The sequence below is a fragment of the Staurois parvus genome, unplaced genomic scaffold (assembly GCF_062004578.1).
Source record: "Staurois parvus isolate SC_StPar_1 unplaced genomic scaffold, SC_StPar_1.0 ptg001432l, whole genome shotgun sequence".
NCBI classification, from domain to species: domain Eukaryota; kingdom Metazoa; phylum Chordata; class Amphibia; order Anura; family Ranidae; genus Staurois; species Staurois parvus.
The window spans coordinates 4534498-4561603 of NW_028319228.1; the positions used below are offsets into that span (position 1 = coordinate 4534498).

The following is a 27106-nucleotide window of genomic DNA, read 5'->3' on the forward strand; positions in this document are numbered from 1 at the left end:
CTTGGTTTGAAAATTAGGTGATATATTCATGGGAAGTTCACATGCCACAGGGCTCCTGTACAAAACTTGTATATAATCACAGTACATTTAATAGAGCAAAACTATACACTCTGAATAATGATGGTCCCATCCTGTTCCCTTTTATGTGATATGTGTTTATGTGATTCTCTATTGATGTTGGGTTATGCTTATGCAGCAAAAACACCAAAATATAACCAGTGTTTCTTAAAGCACAGTTCTGGCCCCCGCCCCTCCCCCCCCCCAAAAAAAATTAAAAGTCAGCAACTACAAATACTGTAGCTGCTGACTTTTAGTATTAGGGCACTTACCTGTCCAGGAATCCAGCAGTGTCATCACCCCGAGCCAGTTCTTCAAGTGCTGGCATCACCATCTTGACTAAGGGAAACCAGCAGTGAAGCACTTTGTAAATGGGCCGCAGTCTTTTGGGACCTTGGAAGTGTCCCAGAGGGCTGCAGTGGGGCCGAACTTTCGGCTCAGTTCACCGAACTAACCCAGAAGTGGGAGCGGGTACCTGTCAGATCCTGGTACCCACCCCCCCCAAAAGGGGAGGGGAGAGCAGGTACCTGGTTTTTACAGGAAAGCGGAGATTGCACTGTTGGGTGGAACTCTGCTTTAACGTTTTAAACTAGAAAGTTACAGGATGCTAAATGACAAAAGAAAAACTAGCTTTATTTGGCTGAAACTGCAGCACAAGTGGTTTAAATATTAAATGCAAAATGTAATTTTGTTTTGTGTATTATACCCTAACCAAAAAAATGCAAACATTCAGGTAGGCTGAAAGCCATATCGAAAAAATCCTAATAATATATATATAAAAAAAGATCTATTTACTTTTACCATTTGATGAACAGAAACAAGGAAACAAGTAACATCCCCAAATATCCTGCCAGCCAACTTCACCTCCCTTCGAACTGACAGACATCCCCGCTGACAGTAAGACTTAGAGCTAGCCAGACAATACAATGTGATATTTGCATTTTCTGCATATATTGCCTGCTATCATATGCTCTGCTCTCCTCTCCTACATATGCTGTCTGCTGCTATACCTGTCATACAGCTCTTTTGCACATAATATCTGTCATCATACCTTCCATACAGATTTTTGTACATACTGCCTGCCATTATACTAAATACAATCCTTTCGTTCACTTACTGGCATTGCCATCATACCCTCCTCACTCCTCTCCTTCACTTTACTTTCTGCTGTTATAATCTCTGCAATGCCTCCTATTGGCCGCCATGACACCAACATACTCTCCTCCTGCACATGCTGCCATGCTCTGCTCTCCCCTCTCCTTCACCTACTGCCTGTTGTCATACTCTCCTCCCTCCTCTCCTGCACACTCCACCTGCTGCCATACCCTCTGCAGCTTTATCCTGCACATACAGTCATACCTGCCACACTCCTTTGCTGTGCATCCTTTCAAACCCTCCATTATCCACTCCTCCACATATTGCCCATTGCAATACCCTCTGTGCTTCTCTTGAACACATACTGCCCAAGGTCACACCATCTGCATTCCTCCCCGTTTCATATTGCCTGCTATCATACTCTTTACACTCCACCGTAATACTCTCTGCACATACTGTCTGCCACAATACACTCTTACCCCCCCAAAACAGTTCTTCAATATTATATCTGAAATTCCTAATCTTGGCCATTCTGGAATGGGCACACTTTTGCTAGTGGTAATAATAAATTCACACTTTTCATGGAAAAACATTTAAATATTGAGCCCATATAGTTTTTTTTTATTTAATAATGAAAAGAGCAAAGTGCAATAATTCATAACAGTCCAGTATTTTTTTTTCTTTGTTCTTTATGCTATCAGCTGACCAAAGGTGAAATCTTATTAAATATGGTTTGCTACACTCTTCACATGTACATCCTTTCTATATATCAATCTGTGGACTGGACAGATTTATGATTACAGTAATAACATATTATGCCATTTGATTATATACGTGTTATAACAGCATATACAGTTTCTTGTCCAGGTTACTTAGTGGCATTGTAAATCAACTGATACATCTACATGGCTGACACTTAATTCTTTCGTTAATTATGGTCTCTTTGTCTGAAAAGGATCACTATATATTATTCTGATTAATGAAATAATTGAATCAGCATAGGCTTCAAAGTAAAACATTTCTGAGCATTTAGATGTTTGAACTTACATTTTTATTAGGCTGCCCCATGAACTTTTGCCTGGTAAGCAGACACAATAATGCACAGGGATTTGGAGCTGGAGGAGTTGACTATGAGTCCATTATAGTACAGATAATAATCTGCAGTTTGCAGTTTTCTGTTCTTAAAGGACAAGGGTATTTTTTGTAAATTATGTTAAAAGTTATAATTCATCCAGATGTACCAAGAAACTTTGCCAATATAATCTTTGCCTTTTTCTTCCCTGTGCTATGATATTTCTTTACATATTGAGTAGCACAGTGGATAAGTGGTTAGCATTTCCACCTGGCAGCTCTAGTGTTGTAGGTTTGGGTCCTGACCATGACACCAATTGCATGAAATTTACATGTTCTCCCTGTGCCTGCATGAGTCTCCTCCCACACTCCATAGACATGTTGGTAGGTTAATTGGCTCCTGGCTAAATTGGCCCTAGTATGTTTATTTATGAATGTGAATTAGGGGTCTTATATTATGAGCTCCTAGAGGACAGGGACTGATGTGAATGTAGAATTTGTATATATGTATGTATGTAGAGCGCTGCATACATTGTCTGCACATCTAAATACCTGTAATAATACACCAATGGAAACATTTTGTATACATCTTGTCTACCATATGAACTGTTTAGCAGTAGAGTGTAGAGTGCAGTTAGACAATTGATTTAATGACTTCAGTGCCATGAGTTATTTATTATATTTTCTATCCCACACTCATGTAATCACTGGAGTAATAAATCACAAACTGCTAAAAGCTAGTTTTTTTCTGTATACATTTAGGTAAGCTTTCCAGTCCCTATCCCATGTGATTCCAGAAATCAAATAAAGGAAAGAAGAATGTGCATATAGAGGGTTATTCAATGTCTTTTTCTTACTCAATCCTTGTCTAAAGCATACTGCAGAAATGCAAAATGTGGTCTGAATACAGGTGTGAAAGCACCAGGGAAAAATAGACAAGAAGATTTAAGTTTGAAATGTTGCTAAGTTTTCCTGCAGTAAATAAAAGAGCAAATTTGTTTTGAATGTATAGTTGTTTTTTTTTAGGATGTCAGTAAGAACCTACCTATTTTCCTGCTGGCATTAGGGTGAGTGATTTTACCCTTTGTCTGCCAGAATTTTTATTTTTTCATGCACATTTGTCCAAAAATCAAACTATTGTGGTTACTAATTAGTATATACAGTACTTTGTTCGATAAAGGAATTTTTAAATCGCCAAAAGAAGTGTTGTTGAATCTAAAGCCTAACAACTACACCAAAAAATGTTGTTTCTTGACGTTTTTCTTTACTGCAGTGAAGCAGACTCTGGCTAAAGCATGGTGGTGCTCTACCCTGACTATAGAACAAGTCAAACATAAAATGTTGTGGTATATAATTATCGAAAAAATGGCAGCTATCCTAAATGATAGGACATGCACTTTTAAATGAATATGGTCCCCTTGGATAAACGATCCTCTTCCTAAAGATTTCAATAGATCATTCTTACTTGTGTAATCAGACACATGGTGCCCGCTGTCTGGCATTCTGACAGTTGGCTAAGTGGAGCTCATCCCCTGCCACCTACCTTTCTTCTTCTACTGTATCTCCCCCCCCCCCCCCCCCCCCTTACCTTTTTCTCCTCTCTATTTTTATTTTTTTACTTCTTTACTTGAAAGTGAAATCTCTCGCCTAACTACCGTATTGCCTTAACTTGTCTGTACCACAATAGGATCTCTTAGGGGTAAAATCAATGGTGCAACCCTCAATTGTACACATCCTCATATCAGTATGTTCAGCCGCCGGAGAGAGCTTCGATAAACATGTAGAAAACGGCTACAGTATTGGATACTAAACTAGTGATGCTCTGTCTTATAATGTTGGCTGTATAATGTACAGATACATTTCAATTCCTGAACCCTAGTTAGGTTTTGTAAGAGTGTCTTACCTAATGGACTTCAATTCTACATGATCATATACTGAATTTGAAAAGAGAATATTATGTTGTATTAGAAGGCTGTTGATTTACACTTTCATTGTATATGGAAAAAGATAAAAATTTATTGAAACAGAAAATAAATACATTGAGGTTGCACCAATTAAACAAATACCAAATATGTCAATGCTCAAAATTGCATGTGCCTTTGAAATAGCAAAAAACAATGGTACCTGAAATTGTCCATAGGAAAGGTTTATAAGTTTCTATAGCTCATCAGTTAACAGTGATAATTAACAGCACTAGAATATTTGCTGTCATTTCAGGCTTGTGAGGTAATACCTAAAATGTATAGCACAATTGGCCAGTGATGTCATCAGCCTGTCTGAAAAAATCCTGTTTGGTCCCCTAGAGCAATGGTCTCCAAACTGCAGCCCATGGGCCAAATGCGGCCCTTTGCTTGCCTCTATCTGGCCCTCAGGGTACTATTCCTCCCACTGACACCAACAAGGAAGCACCATTTCTTCCACTGGCACCAACTATGGGGCAAAATTCCTCCCACTGATATAAACAATTAGGTACTATTCCTCCAACTAATACCAAGGATGGGGCACTATTCCTTCCTTTGATACCAATGGTGGGGCACTATTCCTTCCTCTGATACCAATTATGGGGTACTATTCATCCCACTGACACCAATGATGGGGCACTATTCTTCCCACTGACACCAATGATGGGGCACTATTCTTCCCCCTAACACCAATCTTGCGGCACTATTCCTCCTCCTCACACCAATGATGGGGCACCAATCCTCCCACTGTCACCAATGATGGGGCAATGATTCAGCCCACTGGCAGCAATGATTAGGCACTATGTCTTCCACTAATATCAATGATGGGGCACTGTTCCTTCCACCTCATACCAATGATTGGACACTATTTCTCCTATTCCCCACCATCAACTGACTACAAGCACTATGTAATTGTTTTTTTACTCCTACTGGCCACTCCAGCTCTCCTAAAGTCTGAAGGACAGTAAACCGGCCCTTTATTTAGAAAGTTTGGAGACCCCTGCCCTAGAGGAGGGCTTCCTGTGTACCCTTTTGTACATGCTGCAGAACTACATCTACCTTGGTCCTTCAGACATAACATAGCTTGTGTAGACAGGCTCACAGCATATTTATTGGAATGGTGGGCAGTATTGTGGCTGGTAACAGGGTATTTCAGACTTCCCTTGCACTGCTGTCTCTTAGTTACAGGAGGATTGGTGTGTTTTCTTGGGATGTTCCCAGCATCTACCTCTCATTGGTAACTAGATGAATGATGCTGAGCTAAAAAGAACTGGAGGCTGGTGGTTAGGGTTGAATTTTTTGTTGGAGTTGCCCTTTTATATAGAGGAATATTTTTGAATATTCTATCCAAGTAATCTAGTCTCCATCACAATCCATTTATTTTTTTATTTTTTTTTTTAGATGTACAAGAAAGCTTTGTTCTTTTTATACTTATGAATTTATATCTCTATATATTGTAACATCAAGTAGCAAGATAAGCACAACAAGTGAAACAACATTATTTGCTCAGGTGTCCGTTTTGAAGAAATAAAAGTGCTCTATGAATTATAGCTGGAATAATCTGAGTCTGCCCTGTGGCCAAAGAAAAGAGCAAAACTACAATACTTAAAAACACTTTCACAATCAATTGGGTCACACAGAACTAACTTTGTATTTTGAGTTCACTGAACCTGTTCTAGACCAAGATGACAAGTAATATTTTATTTTGTGTCTTGCAGGATTTTTTACAAATGCTGCTGAATCATTTTCCTGAGCAAAACAAGTAAGTAGTTCTACTCCATACTCAGGTGCCTACTAATATAAAATGCATTTCCCTGGTGAAAGAAATGATTCTTTCATAATCTGTGAATGACTGATAAATGTTGTTACATGTGTGTGTTAAAGAAGATTTCGATTTGCTGTATGTTATTATGTACTGTATTATGGGGAGCCCAGGATCACTGTCCACTTGTAAAAGTAAGCAATCCTTATTGCTTTGCAAAATCAACCAAACAAAACAACTTTCTTCAGCAAAAGTAAACACAAACCGTGTTTGTATCTTGAGAACAACACAATGGCTCACATCAATATATCAGTTCTACACCAGGGTTTAGGGTTCCCGTCTGCTTCGGGGTACCACAAAGGCCAAAGGATCTCAGCAACCAATGGGGTTGATTTACTAAAAGCAATATACTTTGCACTGCAAGAGCTTAATAAATGAGGTAAAGCTTCACTTTGCAAAGAATACCCAATCACATGTAAGGAAAATAAAAAAAACAAACGCTTTTTTGCTTGCACATGATTGGATGATAGAAATCAGCAGAGCTTTCCCTCATTTCAGAGCTCCCTCTCAGATCTAGCGCAACTGCACTTGCAGTACACAGTATGTTTACCTTTAGTAAATCAGCTCCAATGCCTCATTTGCCAGGCAGTTTACACTTTATCACAGCTGTGAACTACTCCACTGTACTTCACTGACACAGGTGCTGTCTGCTACCTGCTCCTTTTTTGGACCTCCCTTCTGGTGGGTTAACCCTTTCTGGGACCAAAGTACCTGTAATCAGGGTTAGAGGCTGTTTCCCACTCAAAGGCGCTTTAAGCCTTCAAATACCAAGTCTCAAATGAGCAGTTACCAATCCTGAGAGACCGGTAAATCAGTCCTCTCCTCTCCACCAGACTACCCCTCACCCTGCATGGGTGAGAACCCCTAAGTGTTCAAAAATGTCTGTTATCATTCCCTTTAAAGCGACCACAAACCAAAAAATTAAGAAACATCAAGGTCCCATCTCTGGCATCCTGTACAGTAGGTATTTATTTATTCTGCACAGGTTTAAGATATTGTAAACAAAAGTTGGATATAGACATTGGCAGTGTATTGGTAAACCATCTGAGTGCCTATAGAATGTTGTTCTGTTATACAGTACAAGGACAAGCTATGGTGTAACATGAAGTCAATGACAAAGGGGACAAGGCCATGGCATTAAAACAGCATTGTATTTCTCCATGAATAAGAAATACTGGGTTGAGATAATCAATGGGAAATGATAAAGACTGCCATTGGTGCCATAGACCTGCAACAAGCATGCAGCCAATGAAAGTCACAGAAAAGTTAGAAATACTTATGTCAATACTTGTTCCATAACAATGATTATTTTACTGTCTTCCATTAAATACCACAATGTTTTGGGGGATGCACACTTTAATTGGATGCTATGGAACCTTATCGCTTGGGCTGCACTTAAACAGTAACTCCACTTTTTTTTAGAAAAAAAAACAATCCCATCTAGGTGATCAATGTACATTTCTGGAATTTGAACAAACTATTGCATAGCCTTGCCCTTTTAGCTGCCCTGAAGAAGTTATCCTTTGGATACTGATTCTGAATAGAAGGAACTGGTTTGGTATAATCAGATGGTACACCATTGTAGAGTAAACCAAATACTAAAATTGCTATTGCAGGTAATGCAATTAAATAAAATCTGAGTTGTATGTTAGTACAGATCTCTGGGAAAATCAGTGAGCCAAGCACACAAGCAGGAAATGACATTTCTGAGGAAGTTCTGTACACCAACAGTGTACAGAATACCTCCAGGATGTCATGTTGCATTAAATGTTACAGAAAATTGCAGTGCTGCAGATTGAAAAAAAAAAGGTAATTTTCAATAACATTAAATTACAAATACGGCTTGTGTAGTAATTGTATATGCTATATATGCTTTGCTACCTGACGTAACGACAGTCACAGTTTTTGTTTCATCTAGCTGTATTTACTCATTGCAACATATAACATGCAAGTGAAAGATATAACACCAACATGTCAGAAAAAAGTAAAAAAAAATAAAAAAATAGAATCAATGAGTTGGAAAAGCATTACCCCCTTGTGACAGTATTTTGTTGAACCACCTTTTGCTTTAATTACAGCCTTTTAGTCTGTTGGGATATGTCTCTACTAGCTTTGCACATCTATACTTGCAATATTTGCCCATTCTTTGCAGAACTGCTCAAGTTCAGTTAAATTTGATGGTGACCATTTCTGGACTGCAATATTTAAGCCTTTTCACAGGTTTTCAATGGGGTTTAAGTCTGGGCTCTGACTAGGCCATGCAAAGACATTCACCTTTTTCTACTTCATCTACTGTGTGGTTACTTTGCTGTGTGCTTTGGTTTGTTGTCATGTTGGAAGGTAAACATTCTTCCCATTGACAACTTTCTGGCAGAGGGCAGCTGATTTTGCTTAAGAATTTGACGGTATTTTGCCTCATCCAGTTTTCCTTCTATCCTGACAAGTGCTCCAGTCTCTGCTGCAGAGAAACATTCCATTAACAGCATATTACCAACTTCATGCCTTACTGCAGGACAGGTATTATTTGGATGGTGAGCTGTATTGGATTTCCGCCAGATATATCGTTTAGTGTTAAGGCCAAATAATTCAATTTTAGTCTCATCTGAGCATAACTCCTTTTTCCATGTGGCCTCAGAATCTTCAAGGTGTGTTTTTGCAAAGCTCAGTTGTGATTGCATGTGGTCTTACTTGAGGAGTGGCTTTTTTCTTGCAACCCTCCCATACAAGCCACAATTGTGGAGAATATGTGATATTGTTGTCACATGCACACAATGACCACTCTTTGTCATAAATTCCTGCAACTGCTTCAGTTTACTGTAGACCTCTTGGTAGCCTCTCTGACCTGTTTTCTCCTGGCTCTTTCATCTAGTTTGGAGCAACGTCCTGATCCAGGGAGGGTCTGTGTTGTACCAGATACCTGCTACTTCTTAATAATAGACTTTACTGTGCTTCTAGGCATTGATAAAGTCTTTGAAACTTTTTGTAAGTCCGCAACTTTATCCTGTAGATTGTTTCACAGTGCCTTGCCACCCATAGTTGATTGTTTGCTTCAGTTGCACAACCAGGGAAATTCTCCTGGAAAGTTCTTCTCATGCTGAGCTAATCAAAATGAGCACAGCTGATCACAGTTGAAAGTCAAATGGTTTTGTGTGCCATTGAGAAGGTGATTAACTACACCTGATTGAGTTTACAATTTTTTTTAATTTCTGACATGTTGAGGTTTAAATCTTTCACTTGGATGTTATAAGTTGCACTGAGTAAATACAACTGGACAAAACAAAAACGGTGTCTGTCTTCATCTCTTCGATTGTAAGCTCCAAGGAACAGGGCCCTCCTAACCCTCTTGTATTGAACTGTATTGTCTCCCATTACATTGGTAAAGCGGTGAGCAAACTATTGGCGCTATATAAATCCTGTATAATAATAATAATTTCAGGCTGCAAAGTGACAAAATGTAACTATTATTATTATACAGAATGACTATAGGGGGCTATAATCGTAAGGGTAAGTGGACTTACCCTTTAACTCCATTTATGTTTATTCACTGTCTGAGTCATTTGAGCATGTGCGTGCCCTTTCAAAGGAACAGATGGATTACCTAAACATATATATTTATAGAGTGACCCATATATCAGTTATAAAATGTAAACTTGCTTTATATAGAAAACAGAGAAACGAAACACAGCATCAAACTTTTCAACAGGAGTGGAAAGAAAATGTATTTTCTGTAAAGTCCATTAAAAAGAGTATTTTATTTTTGCTGAAAGTTGTAAAATGAATAGGTGTGACAGCTTTTTGTTTTAATAATCTACTTCCACAAACCATATAAAGGAAAAAAATGCAATGATTCATTTGTATTAGCGTCCAAAAGAAATTTTGTGTGGCTTTTCTCCTAGTATAGCTTCTATTTTATGCGAAAGAGGATGATGCCGAACAGATATACACCGCTGTCCTTGCTCTTTCCAGACCGGATGCTGTAAGAGAAACAGTTGACATGAGTTGTTAATTTTATGACTGCAGCTGAAAGTATAACTGCTCCAAACTTCCACTGGGACTGCAAAGATCATATGTTTGTTTTAGTAGGTCAGCTTAGTTATTAAGCTGAAAGAAGCTAGTAGCATATTGTACATAACAGCAAACTTTTTACTTTTGAAAAGCTATAAAACTTGTAAGACAACCAACTCATAAGAGTATTAATAGTTACACTTACGCTAGACTTTCTTAAAGAGCTACGAGTGGCACTGCTATCAGACACTTTCAGATGTGTTGGATAGCATGTCTCGCACTGGATGCTATGGTTCCTCCAGCCAGCTGCTACAGTGCATTAAAAAAGTATTCATACCCCTTGAGATTTTCCACGTTTTGTCATGTTACAACCAAAAACGTAAATGTATTTTATTGGGATTTTATGTGATAGACCAACACAAAGTGGCACATAATTGTGAAGTGGAAAGAAAATGATAAATGGTTTTCCGATTTTTTTACAAATAAATATCTGCAAAGTGTGGCATGCATTTGTATTCAGCCCCTCTGAGTCAATACTTTGTAGAACCACTGTAAGGGATTTCCGGTAAAACGAATTGTGAATAGAAATGCACATGCGCATAGCAACGTCCGGAGAAGGATGACCGGTTGTGCACATGCGCGCAGAAATGCACAATCGCGCACAAGCACTCGCACATGCACACGCACGGCGAAGATTGGCGCCAGATGGACTATTTAAAGGGTGTCCCTGCCCATGTTGAGTGCTGACTAGTCTTCAGCTTCCCCATGTCCTGCTTGTTCCTGTGTGATTCCCTTGTTGCTGACCCGGCTTGTTCCTCACCTGACTCTGATTACCCTCCTGCTTGATACTGGTTCCTGACTTTGGCTCTGCTCCTGACTTCGGCTTTGCTTCTGATTCTGTACTGTGCTGCCCGACTGTTGATGACCCTGGCTATTCCTATGACACTGCTCCTGTCTCTCCCTCTCACTACCTGCCTTGCTCTGGTGCATGCCTGGCAATCTTCAAAACCAGCTCTGCATGTTACCACTGTGCCTGAAGCAGAGGATCATCAGTCTTCCAAGGTCATCATCTGCAGGAGCTGCAAACAATAACTACTGGTGCTCTTGTTCCCCTGGGTCCTAGACTCCCTCTGTTCCAACTCCAGTAGGGTCAGGACTAGTGACACTAGTGAGGCCAACCTCGTCATTTCAGTCTCCCATCAGGTACGTGACAACCACCTTTCGCTGCAATTACAGCTGCAAGTCTTTTTGGGTATGTCTCTACCAGCTTTGTACATCTAGAGAGTGAAATTTTTGCCCATTCTTGTTTGCAAAATAGCTCAAGCTCTGTCAGATTGGAAGGAGAGCATCTGTGAACAGCAATTTTCAAGTCTTGCCACAGATTCTCAACTGGATTTAGGTCTGGACTTTGACTGGGCCATTCTAACACATGAAAATGCTTTGATCTAAACCATTCCATTGTAGCTCTGGCTGTATGTGTAAGGTCATTGTCCTTCTGGGAGGTGAACCTCCACCCCAGTCTCAAGTCTTTTGCAGACAGGTTTTCTTCTAAGATTGCCCTGTATTTGGCTCTATCCATATTTCCATCAACTCTGATCAGCATCCCTGCCCAGAAAAGTATTCCCACAACATGATGCTGCCACCACCATGTTTCACTGTGGGGATGGTGTGTTCAGGGTGATGCGCAGTGTTAGTTTTCCGACACACATAGCATTTTGCTTTTAGGCCAGAAATTTCAATTTTGGTCTCATCTGACCAGAGCACCTTCTCTTCCACATGTTTGCTGTGTCCCCAACATGGCTTTTTGCAAACTGCAAACAGTACTTCTTGTGGCTTTCTTTCAACAATGGCTTTCTTCTTGTCACTCTTTCATAAAGGCCATATTTGTGGAGTGCACAACTAATAGTTGTTCTTTGGACAGATTCTCCCACCTGAGCTGTGGATCTCTGCAGCTCCTCCAGAGTTACCATGGGCCTCTTGGCTGCTTCTCTGATTAATGCTCTTCTTGCCCGGCCTGTCAATTTAGGTGGACGGCCATGTCTTGGTAGGTTTTCAGTTGTGCGATTCTCTTTCCATTTTCAGATGATGGATTGAACAGTGCTCCATGAGATGTTCAAAGCTTGGGATATTTTTGTATAACCTATGATTTAAACTTCTCCACAACTTTATCCCTGACCTGTCTGGTGTGTTCCTTGACCTTCATGATGCTGTTTGTTCACTAATGTTCTCTAACAGACCTCTGAGGGCTTCACAAAACAACTTTATTTATACTGAGATTAAATTTAACACAGGTGGACTCTATTTACTAATTAGGTGACTTCTGAAGGCAATTGGTTCCACTAGCTTTTTGTTAGGGGTATCAGAGTAAAGGGGGCTGAATACAAATGCACTCCACACTTTTTAGATATTTTTCTGTAAAAAATGTTGAAAACCATTTTCCTTCCACTTCACAGTTGTGCTACTTTGTGTTGGTCTATCACATAAAATCCCAATAAAATAAATTCATGTTTTTGGTTGTAACATGATAAAATGGGGAAAATTTCAAGGGGTATGAATACTATTTCAAGGCACTGTACATCACTACTTTGTCCTGTTGTGACATTTTGTCCAGCAGGAGGAACCACAACAGCCATTGGGGAACCACAAATCAGGCATACTTGGTACTCGTTAAGAGAGCAAAGATTTTACTCACCATCCACAGGAAAAGTAAGTATTAGACCTCCCATTTTACTTCCTCTTCATCCATATTTTGTGAACAGTAGTGTCAGGTTCAGTTTAAAGGTGAACTGTAGTGAAGCATGCTGCTGTTAACTTATTCATAAGGCACAGCCGACAAGTGGCTCGAATTTTGTTCTGGTGCAGCTGAATGCCTTCTGGACTAAACCCCTATGGCTGATGGTATATTTTTTACCTAACAGCGCTGAATCCTAACTTGTGAAATATAGGTTTCATGTTAACTCCCCTTTTACAAGCTCTGTATCCTTAGGGAGAGGTTATACAGCACAAATTCATGTTGCAATAGACTGCAGTCCTACCCAGCCTGTCCAATTTACTTGAATTGATATACAGAAGTAAAACATTAAGGGGGAACTTCATCCTCTTCTCATGTTTTTCCCACTTTTCTTTTTTTGCTGATGTTATGTGCAATTCACATACTCATCCTACTAGTGAATTCGTGGTCCCACTGTGGTCCGCCATGCTGCTGCCAAATACCTTGTCCCATGCACCATCTTCATTACTAAAGTCATTGGGATCTGGCTGCCTCCTTCTGGTTTACGCAGCCCAGCCCTTCATAACACGTCTCCGGTCCTCCCCCATTCACCCGTAGTGAATGGATTAGGAAGCATCCTGGGATACGTTACCTATATTTTCCAGGAGATTTCAGAGTAGAGGAAATGTTATTCTTTCCCAGGTAAGACTGCTGGGCAGGGTGGACCAAAAAAGTAAAAAAAAAAGTAACTAAGAAAAAAAATGCCTAATGCATCCAGCCATTGAAGGTTTACTTTAGGGTAAACTGATTGGAGCTAAATACATCTATACTTACCTCCCCTCCAGCCTTATGATATCCATAGACCCACTCATTGGCTTCGATTTCATCTTCCAACTTTTTCTCCTCCAGGTTTTGAGTCTTCATCCATCTTGACTGGCTAGCCTGGGATGATGTAACACTGCATATGCACATGGGGGCTAATTTATTTTAGATTTCACTGCTATAAAAAAATAAAAAAAAATTTTGTGAGCCAAAATGCCACCTTAAAAAAGCAAAATGGTTGAGTGGATTCCTGATAGCAATAGTGTGTCACTTTTTGCTTTGAGTTCTTATTTTACTGGCAAGAATGTAGCTGTTAAAATCAGGCTTAAAAAGTAGGATACATTGGGAGTTATTTTTTGACTATCACATTTTCAGTCTTTCTTAGTTTAGCAATTCTCTATTCTTTAAGCCCTTAAGCAGCAGAGGTGTTGTAGTATACTGCTCAAAGCAATTCTCTAGTCTGGGCACTATGCTACTTCCCTGTGATAGCTTAAGTGAATATCACATTTTTTCAGTATGAATGGATTTTTTTTTCTTATGGTTAAACGTAAATTCTCATGACTATTTGTGTTATTAAGTTAAGAAATGAAATGGAAATAAAAAGTATTATTTTTAGTTTGACCAAAATAAATTTAGTGTAAATGTGCTTTCTGTCTTCCCAGTTCAGTGATTTGTGCTGGCATGAATGACAAACAGCCGCAGTCTTCATAATACTCATCCTCATGCACACATATACAGTGATAAAGAGTGGGAGCTGATCGGGTAATTTAGATTACACTGGACAGATGTTGTCCAACTCTGGTACCTGTTGAACTATGCAGTCTTATTTACTTTATTTATGGATGTCTTTTTTTTTTTACTTTAACATGTGTGCCCGTTCAGTTTGTGTCTGCATTTACAAAGTGGACAGGGGGTGGACCCGTGATGGCTCCATGGGCAGCAGGATGTAAACGGACTTTGACATGCTACCTCTGGTCCTTCATTTTTAGGTCCAGAAAAGCAGAAAAGGACACAGTCCTTTTCCGATATTCTTTCCAGACCTGGATGGAGGTATGTGGGTATAAAAGGCCACAAGTTGAACCTTCTGATCAGGTCTGCCTGAAAAATGGACTTATAGATAAAACAGAGGTTGTTAGTACAGTGTTTATCTGCCCTAAAATGTATTAACCTAAATTTAGTTGAGCTTTCAAGAATATGGAGTCAAATGTCTGACTTCAGTTTACTTCCAATGTTTCCTGGCATACCCTGGAAAGTCAGAAAATTACTTGTCTCCAGAAGTCACCAAAAAAAGGAAAAAGGGTGTTCTTGCTGCCACAGTGTTTAAATTTTTTGGGTGGGTGCTGAGGCTGTAAAATACTATACAGGTGCTGGGCCTGCCCTTGGAGTATAAGGGGCAACTGCAGAATGTCCCTGGAGAAATGGTCATTTATCACGTATGAAGAAGGCAAGTGAAAATAGTGCACCTCAAGAAACTGTAAACCTTTCCTCTTAACACTGTCGAACTTCACTTCTATTCTGTTTATGTAGTGTAGGATATCTTCTGTATATGCCTAGAAGCTCAATGATACCTTTTGCATCAGAAATAAAACCACATTTTGCAGAATACAATGACATTAACCAGAGCATGTGTCTGTGTTTCTGAAACATGATCTAGGCATTCGTAGTAAACAGTGCCATACTCTAAATTGAAGTATTCTCTTGCACATGCACAGCTCCTGTTCTTCATTTTTTTCATTCTGCTCTTTCAAGTGTACTCTATTATATATTTACACTCAGGGCCAGGCGCTGTAACTACTCACAGTGACTTGTCATTGGCTAGGCGCATTTTCCAACATGACTTTGCCAAGTTATGCTTATTTTGTTGCCAGGATTAAGAATTTGTGGTTTTAATTTTACTGCTAGCTCTTTGTGGAAATTCTATTTCCATAGTATTCAGACAGTAAATGAACGATTATTTCCTGAAAAGGAGAGTACAGTTCTTGATTCAGTAAAAAGGTTTCTCCACTGTTATTTTTACAAGAAAACAAGTATACATTCCTCTTTTTTGGAGGATAAAGCATGGGAGTTGGTGTACTCCTGAAATTAAATTCAATTGGAACCCATTTTGAAAAGTAGTTTTACTTCTTCTTGTTAGCATTAAAGTTAGGCCACTAACAGTGTTCTAGTGAGTGTATATTAGGTTTGTGTTTAATATAAGGGTGCAGAGTGCAGGGATGATGGGCAAAGTACAGAAACCCATATAAAAAGTAGACAAGTTAGGGACTGATGTGAAGGTACAATATATATGTAAAACGCTGTGTAAATTGACGATGCTATATAAGTACCTATAATAAATAAATAAGTGCGGCCACAACTCTGGATTTTTGAATAGATGGGTAACCAGAAATTATAATGTCTTTTTTACTGTTAATACTGTAACAGTTACCGAAATTAAATCAGCATCAGCAGACTGGTTGGCTTGCAGTAAGTGACAGAAACTGTAATGTAAAATCACTGTGCTACAAAAGAAGTGCAATCAACATACTGGGACACTTGGAAAAGAAGTAAACATGTTCTCTCCAACAATAAGATGGAGGCCAAATAAAGCAAATTATCTTAACAGTGCCTCCTATTGGCACAGTTAAACGTGCTTCTGCTGAGCTTCAAAATCCCACATATGGCTCCATCTATTATTCCCAGCCATTCACCATACCAAAATTATAGATGGCCAATAAGCAGAACCCTTCAACAACCTGCAACAATGGAGAGTCCAGAATGACAACTCTAGGCAGTCTTTCAGGCATCCTATCAGCTGCAAACCAGGCAATCAATACCTAGCACACCTGCCATGTGGGCTACACCTGACCAAACTGCACAACCTTTTAACACTTCTCTGTCTCAAAGTCCAAATCTGGAGTTTCTGCCCTCTACATCCCTGGAGATACCAACCTTGTTGGGCAGACATACTTCCACACCTAAAGTGGTACAAATGACATATATGATGCAGTCTAGACAGCTGAAACATCTAAAGGTTCATAAACTGCAATATATTACATTTTTGGTTTCGGTTTTAGATGCGCTTTAATTGATGATGGAGACCTGAAAGATTTCTAAACCTACATAAATTCTCTACCATGCTGTCTGACCAGGAATGCTACAGTATATAGAATAGAGAAAGCCTGTAAGACAGAAATTGTGGTGACTGAAAAAAAGATATTGCCTTATTAGGATGCTTAGAAGAGGCTTTGGTAAAAAACAAAGGAGACATTCCTACACCACCTGGATGATCATGAACGAGTACTCATTGAGCAAATGGTCCAAGATGAGCTTGTCAACTAAGAAAATCAAATGCAGCAAAATAATATCAGGATCAGTGGAATCCCTAAAACCGGCGACAGTGGTGGACAGTGCCAGTATGGCCAAATTGATTTTCAACCAACTCCTGGACCACCGGAAGAAGCAGGACCTGTAAATAGATGAAGCACACAAAACACTTGGTTCCCAAAGCTCCAAAAGGACATTATTTGCTGCAAATATTATGCAGGCCACAAGAGAGTCAGATGAGGTCATGTTTAGTAGTAAAATGAATAAACTTTATCCTTTGAACCACCAAAAAAATGAGCGAAATCTCAAATTATAGAGGTCTGCCCCAAAATAAAAGTTAAAGTGATACTAAACCTAAAAACATTTTTTACCCTAATGCATTGCATGCATTTTAAGTTCCCTGTGTGAAGGGGAAGAGAGGGGAGAAGAGATCAGTGCTGTGCATTGCTACATCTTTTCTCCCCTCGCTTCCTCTTTGCACAGGGACTTGAACAGCAGCAGGAGCCATTGGTTCTTGCTGCTGTCAATCAAGTGCGCTGAAGTGGGGGGCAAGGCTAAGTACCGCTTTGTGTGTCTATGGAGCGTGGCTTCATAGACACGCAGATCGGGAGCGAGCATGCAGCATTTGCCCCCATAACAAACAGCTTGCTATGAGGACACACAAAGAAAAGGAGGAGCCAGGATCGTCGGCTGGGGACCCGAGAAGAGGAGGATTGGGGCCACTCTGTGTAATACCACTGCACAGAGCAGGTGAGCATAACATGTATGTTATTTTAATAACCTCGGAAGAAGTCATTAGACGAAACGCGTCAGGATGTGGCCTTCCTGTGACGTCACTACTCATGCTGATGCACGTGTACAGATCACGTGATCGCGCTATTACCATCTTGAATGCGGGCTGGCAGGTGAGACACAGGATGCAGAGACTGGAGCTCTGATATAACAAAATGCCTTGTTTTTATTTGCTCATCGTGAGTGTGATTTAAAGGGGGTTTGTTTGGCAATAAATTTGTTGGATGATACTGCACTATGGCGAGTATTTTCTTTACCCACATGTGCTAATCTGGATAGGAGAGGATCTTCTCTGGAGTTTGGTGATATGCTGGATACATAGTAGTATGCTGAGTAATTACCAACACATGAGGATCGTCCTTTGAAGCCTGTTTGGTGAATGCTGGATATATACTAACATGCTGGTTAATTACTAGCACATGGTGAGTGTGCATTTTGATGGGGTGTTTTTGAGCACTGAATACCACATTGCTTATGAAGGAGGATCTCATTACTTCATTTACTGAGGATCATGTTTATATGGACTTTTCTGAATGGACTATATTGAGATTCCCTATTTATTGATTTTTTGTTTGCACTATTAATATGCACTTATTTGGTGGTGGTTGTATTTAGTTGTGTGATTTGGTTTGCGCTATTATTTGTGATTTGTATATTTTTCACATTTTTATATTATTTTAATTAAATAAAAATGTCTGCCTTTAGTAACACTTTAAGGGGAAATCTTCCAATGGAGATAGCTGTTCTGGGAACAAGTGTCTAACATTTGAATTTCCCTCACTTTGGCAGGTTACCTCTAACTTCCTGTTACATCTTTGGGACAGAAAGTGAAGGTTTTCCCCAATGGTAAATAGACAGCAAAAAAAAAAAACTGGTAGGTGTTTTAGCCCTTCCGTACTCTATCCAAAATGTAAAAAAAAAAGTTTTGGCAATAGATACACTTTAATTGGTAGGTAATACAGTATACCCCATTAAAGTACAGCAAACACCCTCCAGGAGCACTCTCCTCCCTGTTATTACTTGATGGCTTTCTGCTGTTTCAGCATGTGAAAGTGTGTGCACAAAGCCTGAGTGTTATGATAAAATGATGGCTTGCGAACTACATTGGCAGAGAAACTCTTACAACTCTGCATAATGGTGTGTACAAAAGCTTTCTCGAATCAGACGCTAATGCATTTGCAAAGTTGAACAGTTTGAAAACATTTGGACTTTGCAGTTTATTAAATCAGGGTCATAGTATTTTTTTATATTCTACAAAAGAGCTGCCTATATAGTAAGTCATTCTATCAGTACCAAATCCAACCACGAGGCTTTAAAGATATATGAAAATGGAAGAATACAAACATATAACATATACAGATGATAAAAAATGTATACGAGCGCACCTATAAATGCAAAGTAGCAGCTGTGCACCAGGTAACCATAAACCCCAAAGAAAAAACAATATAAATCAAAAGATGCAGCGCTACAGAAGAGGAACACTATAAATAAATGAATGGATGTATAGATACAAATATGTATACACATGAATAAATAAATGAATAGAACAGTTCATATGATAATATCAAGGTGACTTCAAGTGCTCTCCTCTATTTCATATCCTCCTGATAATCAGGTGCTGTGCGAAATAGTGCTGAAGAAATGCACACTCACCAGAACGCACAGTTAAATGGGCGTTTATAAATATAAATTTCCCTTGGAGTCATCAGCTGGTCAGGATGGGGTCTGCAATATGATAGCCTCCCTCCAGAGCTCCTGGATATTACTGTGTAATCCCTTGGAAGGTAGCCTGTGGACTGCTCCTTAATGCCTACACACGTTCCTTTCCCAGCAGAGAGATGAGTAGCTGCAGGACGGGGGAGGAGTCCGTGTCATCAGGCGGAGCAGGTCAGCTCTCCAGCACCCCCCTGCCTCTCTGTGCACTGTGCGTTCTGGTGAGTGTGCATTTCTTCAGCACTATTTCGCACAGCACCTGATTATCAGGAGGATATGAAATAGAGGAGAGCACTTGAAGTCACCTTGATATTATCATATGAACTATTCTATTCATTTATTTATTCATGTGTATACATATTTGTATCTATACATCCATTCATTTATTTATAGTGTTCCTCTTCTGTAGCGCTGCATCTTTTGATTTATATAACATATACACAATAGAATAAACTTACTATAAGGGCAAAAAGAAAAACAAAATATACAAATGTGCTACTGACCCCTGCACTATGAGGGTTATACATTTCTGACTCCTGCACTGTGTGTATTATGTGCTCCTGCACCCTGAATTCTGTACTCCTCAGCCCTGCACTCTGTGTGTCCCACACTTCTGAGGGTTACTCTGTGTTTTCTGCACTCCTTGCTTTACTCATTCCCAACCACTGCACTCTGTTCCACACTCATGATGTGGCTGCTATGGAGCTTAAGGTGGTCAGGGAGCTGTATTAGGGAGACTGTTGAGGCAAATGAAACATAATGTAGAAAATGTGTTTGCGTGTGAAGTATCAGTAGGGTTTGAAGAGGTTGCTGTTTACTTTAATTGTGTACCCTATGTATATGTAAATCGTATATTACATTCCCTAGCTGAGAGCAGAAAATAAAATCTCCTTAACCATCCCCAGCAGTATGTCATATTTCATATATAAACCTTCAGCAGACAATTCTACATATTAATCTACCCATGGGTGGAATGTTACATGTACCTAGGAAAAGTTATGGGCCAAAATATAATCCTAGATTGTAAGCTCGAAAGAGCAGGGCCCTTGATCCCCTCATGTTTTGCATTGTATTGGTATTATTCTGTCACATGTTCTGTCTCCCTTTGTAATGTACAGCGCTGAGCGAACTATTGGCGCTTTATAAATACTGTATAATAATAATAATAATAATAATAAGCTATGAGAGTTTCTGGTTATAACTTAGGTCTCCACCTACACTTCCCTCCCCAAAAGAGATGATTGGGTTACTGCTCCAGGCAGACACCCTGTGGATTTGCTAGAAAAGCTAGGCTGAGTTGAGCTGTGGGTGAGAGTTGAAGGTCTCCCTGCTTTAACATTGAAACTAACAGTGGGAGATCAAAAGCATCCTTTTGGCTCTGAAACTTGGAAGCTGGTTAAACAAAAGCTGAAAGTACTTTAACCCTCTAAATTCCTTTCTGTTATCTCTTTGCTGTGTTATTGCTCTCTGTATATTTTTATATATATATTGGCTACATCTTTTTCTGTAAATTTTTTTATTGCACCCCTTTGACCTTTTAGTAATAAATCTTACTTTCTGAAAGTGTTGAACTGTTTCTAATGCCTTTAATGCAAACTACGAATTCCTGCCGCTGAAGATCGCTACTGTGTGTGTTTAACCCTCTGTATAACCTGCCTGCGGTGACAGTGGTATACAGACGATTATCCAACCATCATAGTGTTATTGCTAATATTGCCGAGTTTCCTCTTTCTCTGTACAAATAGGAGGTGGTGGCAGTGTGAATGGTTAATTGCGTAATTAACCTGACCCAGTAACAATTGCTTCCAGGCTACCGGTACACAGACTGTGGTCCATTAGCTGGAAAGTCTGTGTGCAGGGTGCAGCTGGGCATGGCATTGTTACGCACGTGACAGCGCAGTTTTAGATTGGCTAGTCCTTCGGTCACAAGTTTGGTGAGAAAGGCTGGGGTCTGACGCCGCGATCGTCACACCCTATGTGACATTTCTTCAGGATTTTTATCACTAGATCCCCCTGTGCAGATTATGTAGTAAGGAAAATGTGTTTAGCTGTCTTTGTAATGTACATTTATTGCCCTCAGAGCTTTGGTCATTCTTACCACCACTGAAAATAACCCTGTATGCCTAGCCTACAAGAACGCTAGTAGTATTAGGGATTTACAGCAATTGTGCTTAGGCGTACCAACAATTATGGAAGTACAGTGCTCAGCATAAATGAGTACACCCCTTTTGAAAAGTAACATTTTAAACAATATTTCAATGAACACCAGAACAATTTCCAAAATTTTGACAAAACAGAGTTTTATACAACATTTGTTTAGCTCATTAGATGAAAGTAAGGGTAATAATATAACTTGGATTACAAAATCTTCAGTTTTACTCAAATTAGTTGATGCAAAAATGAATACAACCCACAACAAAAACTACTACAACTAGTATTTTGTATGACCTCCATGATTTGTAAGGACAGCACCAAGTCTTCTAGGCATGGAATGAACAAGTTGGCTACATATTGTAACATCTATCTTTTTCCATTCTTTAAGAACGACCTCTTTTTGAGCCTGGGTGCTGGATGGATGCTCAACTTGTCTCTTCAGAATTCCCCTTATGTGTTCAATTGGGTTCAGATCAGGAGACATACTTGGCCACTGAATCACTTTCACCCAGTTCTTCAGAAATGCAACAGTGGCCTTAAATGTGTGTTTTGGATCATTGTCATGTTGCAAAAGTGCACAATGACGAAGGGCAGTACGTCTGTGAATTCATGATACCATCAGTGAAATGCAGTTCCCTGACACCAGCAGCACTCATGCAACCCCACAGAAGGACACCACCATATTTCACTGTAGGCACCATGAATTTTTCTTTGTACTCCTCACCTTTGCGATGCCAGTCTTCTTCTTTTTCAGCATGGGCCCTGGCAAATTCTAAGCAGGATTTTTTTGTGCATGGACTTTAGGAGAGGCTTCCTTCGTGGACGACACCCATGCATGCCATTCCTCTGCAGTGTATGCCGTATTGTGTCATGGGAAACAATGGCCCCAGTTTGGCTTTCTACTTCTTTAGCTAACTGAGGTGTATTCATTTTTGCAACATGGTCTTGAATGAATTTGTTAGGAAAAATACTTTTTTGTGTATGCAAATTAACAAATCTTGTTTGCAATCAATGGCCCTCATTTGTGGGAGTATTTTGTAGTATAGTGTCCCATAGAAAATGTTGAATCTGAAAGGAAAGCAAAACAATAGATTACTATTACAGTGATATGTTGTTACAGGGGTAGGCAGATCAACACTGTCCCTTTTATGCATTTAGGAGAGACAAAACGTGCCAATGACATTACGGGTGGTATCATGGTACTTCCACTTTAAACACAATACCAATGCCTTGATTTTGCTCTTGACTTTGTGTTGGACTGCAGCTATCGCTGGCAACTAGCAGTTGACAGCACTAAAGTCCGCACACTGTAATGATGGACCACTTTTTAGCCAAAGAACTAGACTAGAGCATCAGGTAAAACTGCCTTACATGATCCGCTTTATGGCTACATTGAGTTACAGGATAGTTCCAATGCTATGTATTTCTGCCAGTGTCTTACTGTGAGAAATTCTAGCGAGTGAAGTGATCAGTTCAGTAGTGCTCCAGTACTATTGCTGAATGTGAGTATTTTACTGTTTAGTGGAAGCTGTTTGTCAAAGAGCTAAATAATGCCCACTGCACCTAGCTTAATTTTATTGGGGGACCTATTTAATTAAAAAACTAAAGCTTTAAACTGTATACAAAAGTGCCAAAACAACCACTTTGTAATGTATATGCTGTTATGCAAAACAGACTAACAGCAGTGCTGGATATCTAATTATGGAAAATCAAACATTTGTTTTTTTGTATATATTTTTGTAGAAGTACTTTTATATAGTATGTATATATTGTATGTGTGTTACAGACCTTTTTTGTTATCAGCCATCTGTTTGGTCAGTTTATCTGAATACATTGTCTGACCTGAATTTTTCATCTCTGAACACTACAGCTGCTCTTTTCACAACTATCAAAATATTTCAAGACTAATAAGACTTGGAAGCCTGAAAATATACGTTTCTTGTCAGCTTTCAGTAAAAATATCTGGCACTTAGCTCAAACAGCCCTAACAATGCTGATGGAAAGGTTTCAGAATATTGAGGACAGAGTTTGATCCTATCTGGCAATAAACATGTCACTTTCTTCCACATGTCATCCAGTTTTTCTGCTATGTCTGAAAACCTGCCATAACCTAGAACATAAAATATTACAAAGGCTTCATGATAACTTTCAAATTCAACAGTAAAAGTATCCACTGCATTTTATTTGTATTACAAAGGTTTTTGCATACTTAGTGATTGAAAAACTTCATATATACCCAGTGAAGTGACTAGCATTAGATGAAACCCAGAAATGAAATACAGTCTTCTACATAAGATGTAGCTGTTTAACTGCAGCCGTCTGTCCTCTACATCAGTTCAAATCCAGAATTTACACAGGATCTCTCATCTCTGAAAAACAGGGGCAGGGATTTAAGATTTCTCAGTGTAGGTCTTTATAAGAACAGCTCTGAGCTCTGATTGAAGGGAAGGGACACCCCCTGCTTACAATACATAGAAAACATGCAGAGCTAAGGGTATCAATCTCATGTGTACGGAGCCCCCCCCCCATCACCTTTTTATCTCTTGGTGTCAGGAAAACCTTTGAGTAGTGACTCGTGCTGAAAGCAAAGGAATGAGGCAGCAAAGAGAAATCGCACTCAGTGCTTTGGATAGAGACAGGATAGGATGTGATGTGTTCATATATTTCATGTCCCAGGTTTACAACTGCTCACCTAGGAAAAGATGACATTTCCTCGCCCCCCACAGTCACATCCAGTCGGCGCATTTCAAAGCCCCCTGGGATCATGGCACATATTCCAGTAGGCTTTGGGAAAGTCACATCCAGTCAGTGCATCTTGCAGCCCCCTGGGATCATGGCACACATCCCAAGAGGCATCAGGATAGTTTTATCCAGTCAATGAATCCACAAATGTTCCTTTTTAAGGGTACATTATATACAATATCTAACATGTCTCTATGACTTCCAACATGCACATACCATTAGAATTTAGGTAAAGCAGACCTCCAGCATGACAGCTAAATACAAAAGTAAATATGCAGGACCTGTTTTTTAAGTCTATATATTTGTAATTCTATTTAGTAACTCATATTTTTCTTCACCCACTACGCATGCCACAATGAAGAGAGTGTCAGCATTCAAAATACCCTTTTTTGATTTGTAAATGTGCTTTGTGCCTGAAATACAGTTTTGCTTTATGGCTTTGGCCTGCATCATAAACAACAAAAGTTGTTGCCAAATCAGTAGGCCTGTAACAAAAATGTGAAGATGGCTCTAGTCCATGTGGGGTAAACCATTGTTAGGGCTGAAATGGCTAAAATCTCTGTATTACCTTTCCACTGGTCCAGCAGTTTTTTAGTCCAAATGCATTATGTGAATCATAAATAGACCAGGGTGGCCTAGGGTGTAGGTTATACAATATGTAGGAAAAAAAGATTTGTGCCTCATCTATTTTTTTTTTCCTGCAGACATGGGCTCTCTGTTGAACTTATATACAAAGTCTGGCTTGACACTCCTGGGATGCCACAGGTAACGTAAAAAATCATTAGGCCTGTTTTTCTGTTTTGGAACATGACTTTGGAATGTATTTTAAAGCTCTGATTTCCAAAAAAGAAATTTGGAAATGTAAAATGGATGGAGTTTTGGGAACTGGTTTTGATGTTGGATGTTGGATGACCTGATGACCTGATAACAATATTGGATTAGCACTGGTCATATATCAGAATTTAAAAGGAATCAATTTTATTTTAAATTCATTTTGGAATTTCAGGCACTCAGTTAAAGTTGTTTCATAAATGATCCTGACAGTGACTTCCCTACTGTGGCCTACTGTTCTGTACAGGGTGTAAAAGTACCCACACACATTATTATCAGATAAATGTATTTTAGGTTCATGTCTGTTAATCATCGCCCAGTGCATAGGAAGGCATCAACAAGCTGAAGTGCCTATATCAAAACAGCCAAGACGAAATACACATTTGTTTATAGGTCACATTGGCTATCTGGCTTTTTATGATGGTTTTTATTGTCAAATGGAAAATGATGTGTCAGATTGGGCCACCACCTGGCAAGAATACATAAGACTGTGGAGGAAAGGACAAGCTGTGAACTTTCCACTGGAACTCTTTACTGTGTCATTCTGCCTTTGCACAAATTTCAGATGTATTGGTGACTGTTGGAACCATGGATGGAATTTGTATGGTATTCTAGTCGGTTTCCACCACATACCTCTGTGTAGACCCACAGCCCAGAGTATACTGTGTGTTAAACAGTCTTCTAACTAAATTACCTCTTATATTTTTATGTATTTATACATGACTTTATAATGCTTACTCCAGACCACTTTGTAATACATTAGCAGTCTATGAACTTAAATATTAATTAAAATGGACACCTACCCAAACCTTTGACTTCGTTTTGAGCTGAATTTCACTCCTATCCAGGTCCAAGACCCAAACAAGAAGATCTTCCTTACCTGCAATATTTCTGGGAAGGCCTGGTTATTCTCACTGAAGGGCATTTTACATATATTCTTGTGAAGAATCTTCTGTAAGGCCAGTAATACAAGCATTATGGCATCACATCCTTCTATTATAGATACCTGATCTGAATATATGCAGGTGCACTGCAGAAACGGAAACTAGGAGCACAACGCAACTCTTAACTTGAGTATCAAACATGGACTGGAGGTGCGGGGAAGAATCTCCTAGCCAGGATGGTTAACAACACTTAGGGCCTGTTCACACAAGCCTGCAGCCCAAAACACTGTTGAATTAACTTTATTTGAAGAGTACAATGTGACACTTCATTCATGTCACTGCACAATGCGCTGTGCTTGCTTAGTGGTGACATGCGGGCCATCCAGAGTGATGCAATATTATGCACACATGTTGTGTTTTGGTGTGAACTATTATCTTCTGTGTGTCAATGGAGTAATCCATGTTTTCCATGAGGTGACACTGATGTGGAATTGCCCTCAGTTTGGAGCGTTTGTGTTAGTTCATGAAATTTTGAACACAATTACGTTTCATCGACAATTTCACATCTACTGATGGCTACCTTGTTTGTGTCTTGGTGTAGAATTCTGTATCCCTTTTGAGAATCACTGTACCTCACAATTACACCTTCCTTTGTGAAAGCATCCCTTTTCGTACGTTTTTCTTTTGGGCTGTACACATAGGCTTTGCTTCCAAAAATGTTTGGATGGTTCAAGTTTTTCCATTCCACTTTTCTAATGGAGTTTTCTTATTGACAAGACGTGGGAGAATAACACTCCTCAAGAACTGGGACTTTAAAGGTGCAGAGTGATGATACAAAATACAAAATAAAATTATCAAAGATTTATTACAAAAGTTTAAAAAACCCCATATGTTTAAAAACAAAACAATTTGGAGGTTTTGATGGGGTACAGTCTTACACATCATAGTTTCCAATGATTTGATTATATGGTGTGAATAATCCTGACATGTTTCGCCCACTCGGGCTTCCTCAGGGTATAAAATCTATCACTCTATAGAAACGTAAGAAAAAGATAATCAATACCTCACAATACATCTATTGTATTACAACATCTTATATAACAAATGTTCATTTTAAATGCATACTTCAATCAAATAGAACAAT

The 27106-nt window shown here is 39.3% G+C and overlaps 1 protein-coding gene across 1 annotated transcript in view; it reads left to right on the plus strand.

Moving 5' to 3' along the window:
- The window catches only part of AOPEP (aminopeptidase O (putative)), a 597182-nt gene that overhangs the window by 319274 nt on the left and 250802 nt on the right, over positions 1–27106 (plus strand). The window contains exons 10-11 of the mRNA XM_089662129.1: positions 5903–5946; positions 24952–25012. Of these exons, the coding sequence (XP_089518255.1) occupies positions 5903–5946; positions 24952–25012 (105 nt within the window). The remainder of the gene's footprint in view (positions 1–5902; positions 5947–24951; positions 25013–27106) is intronic.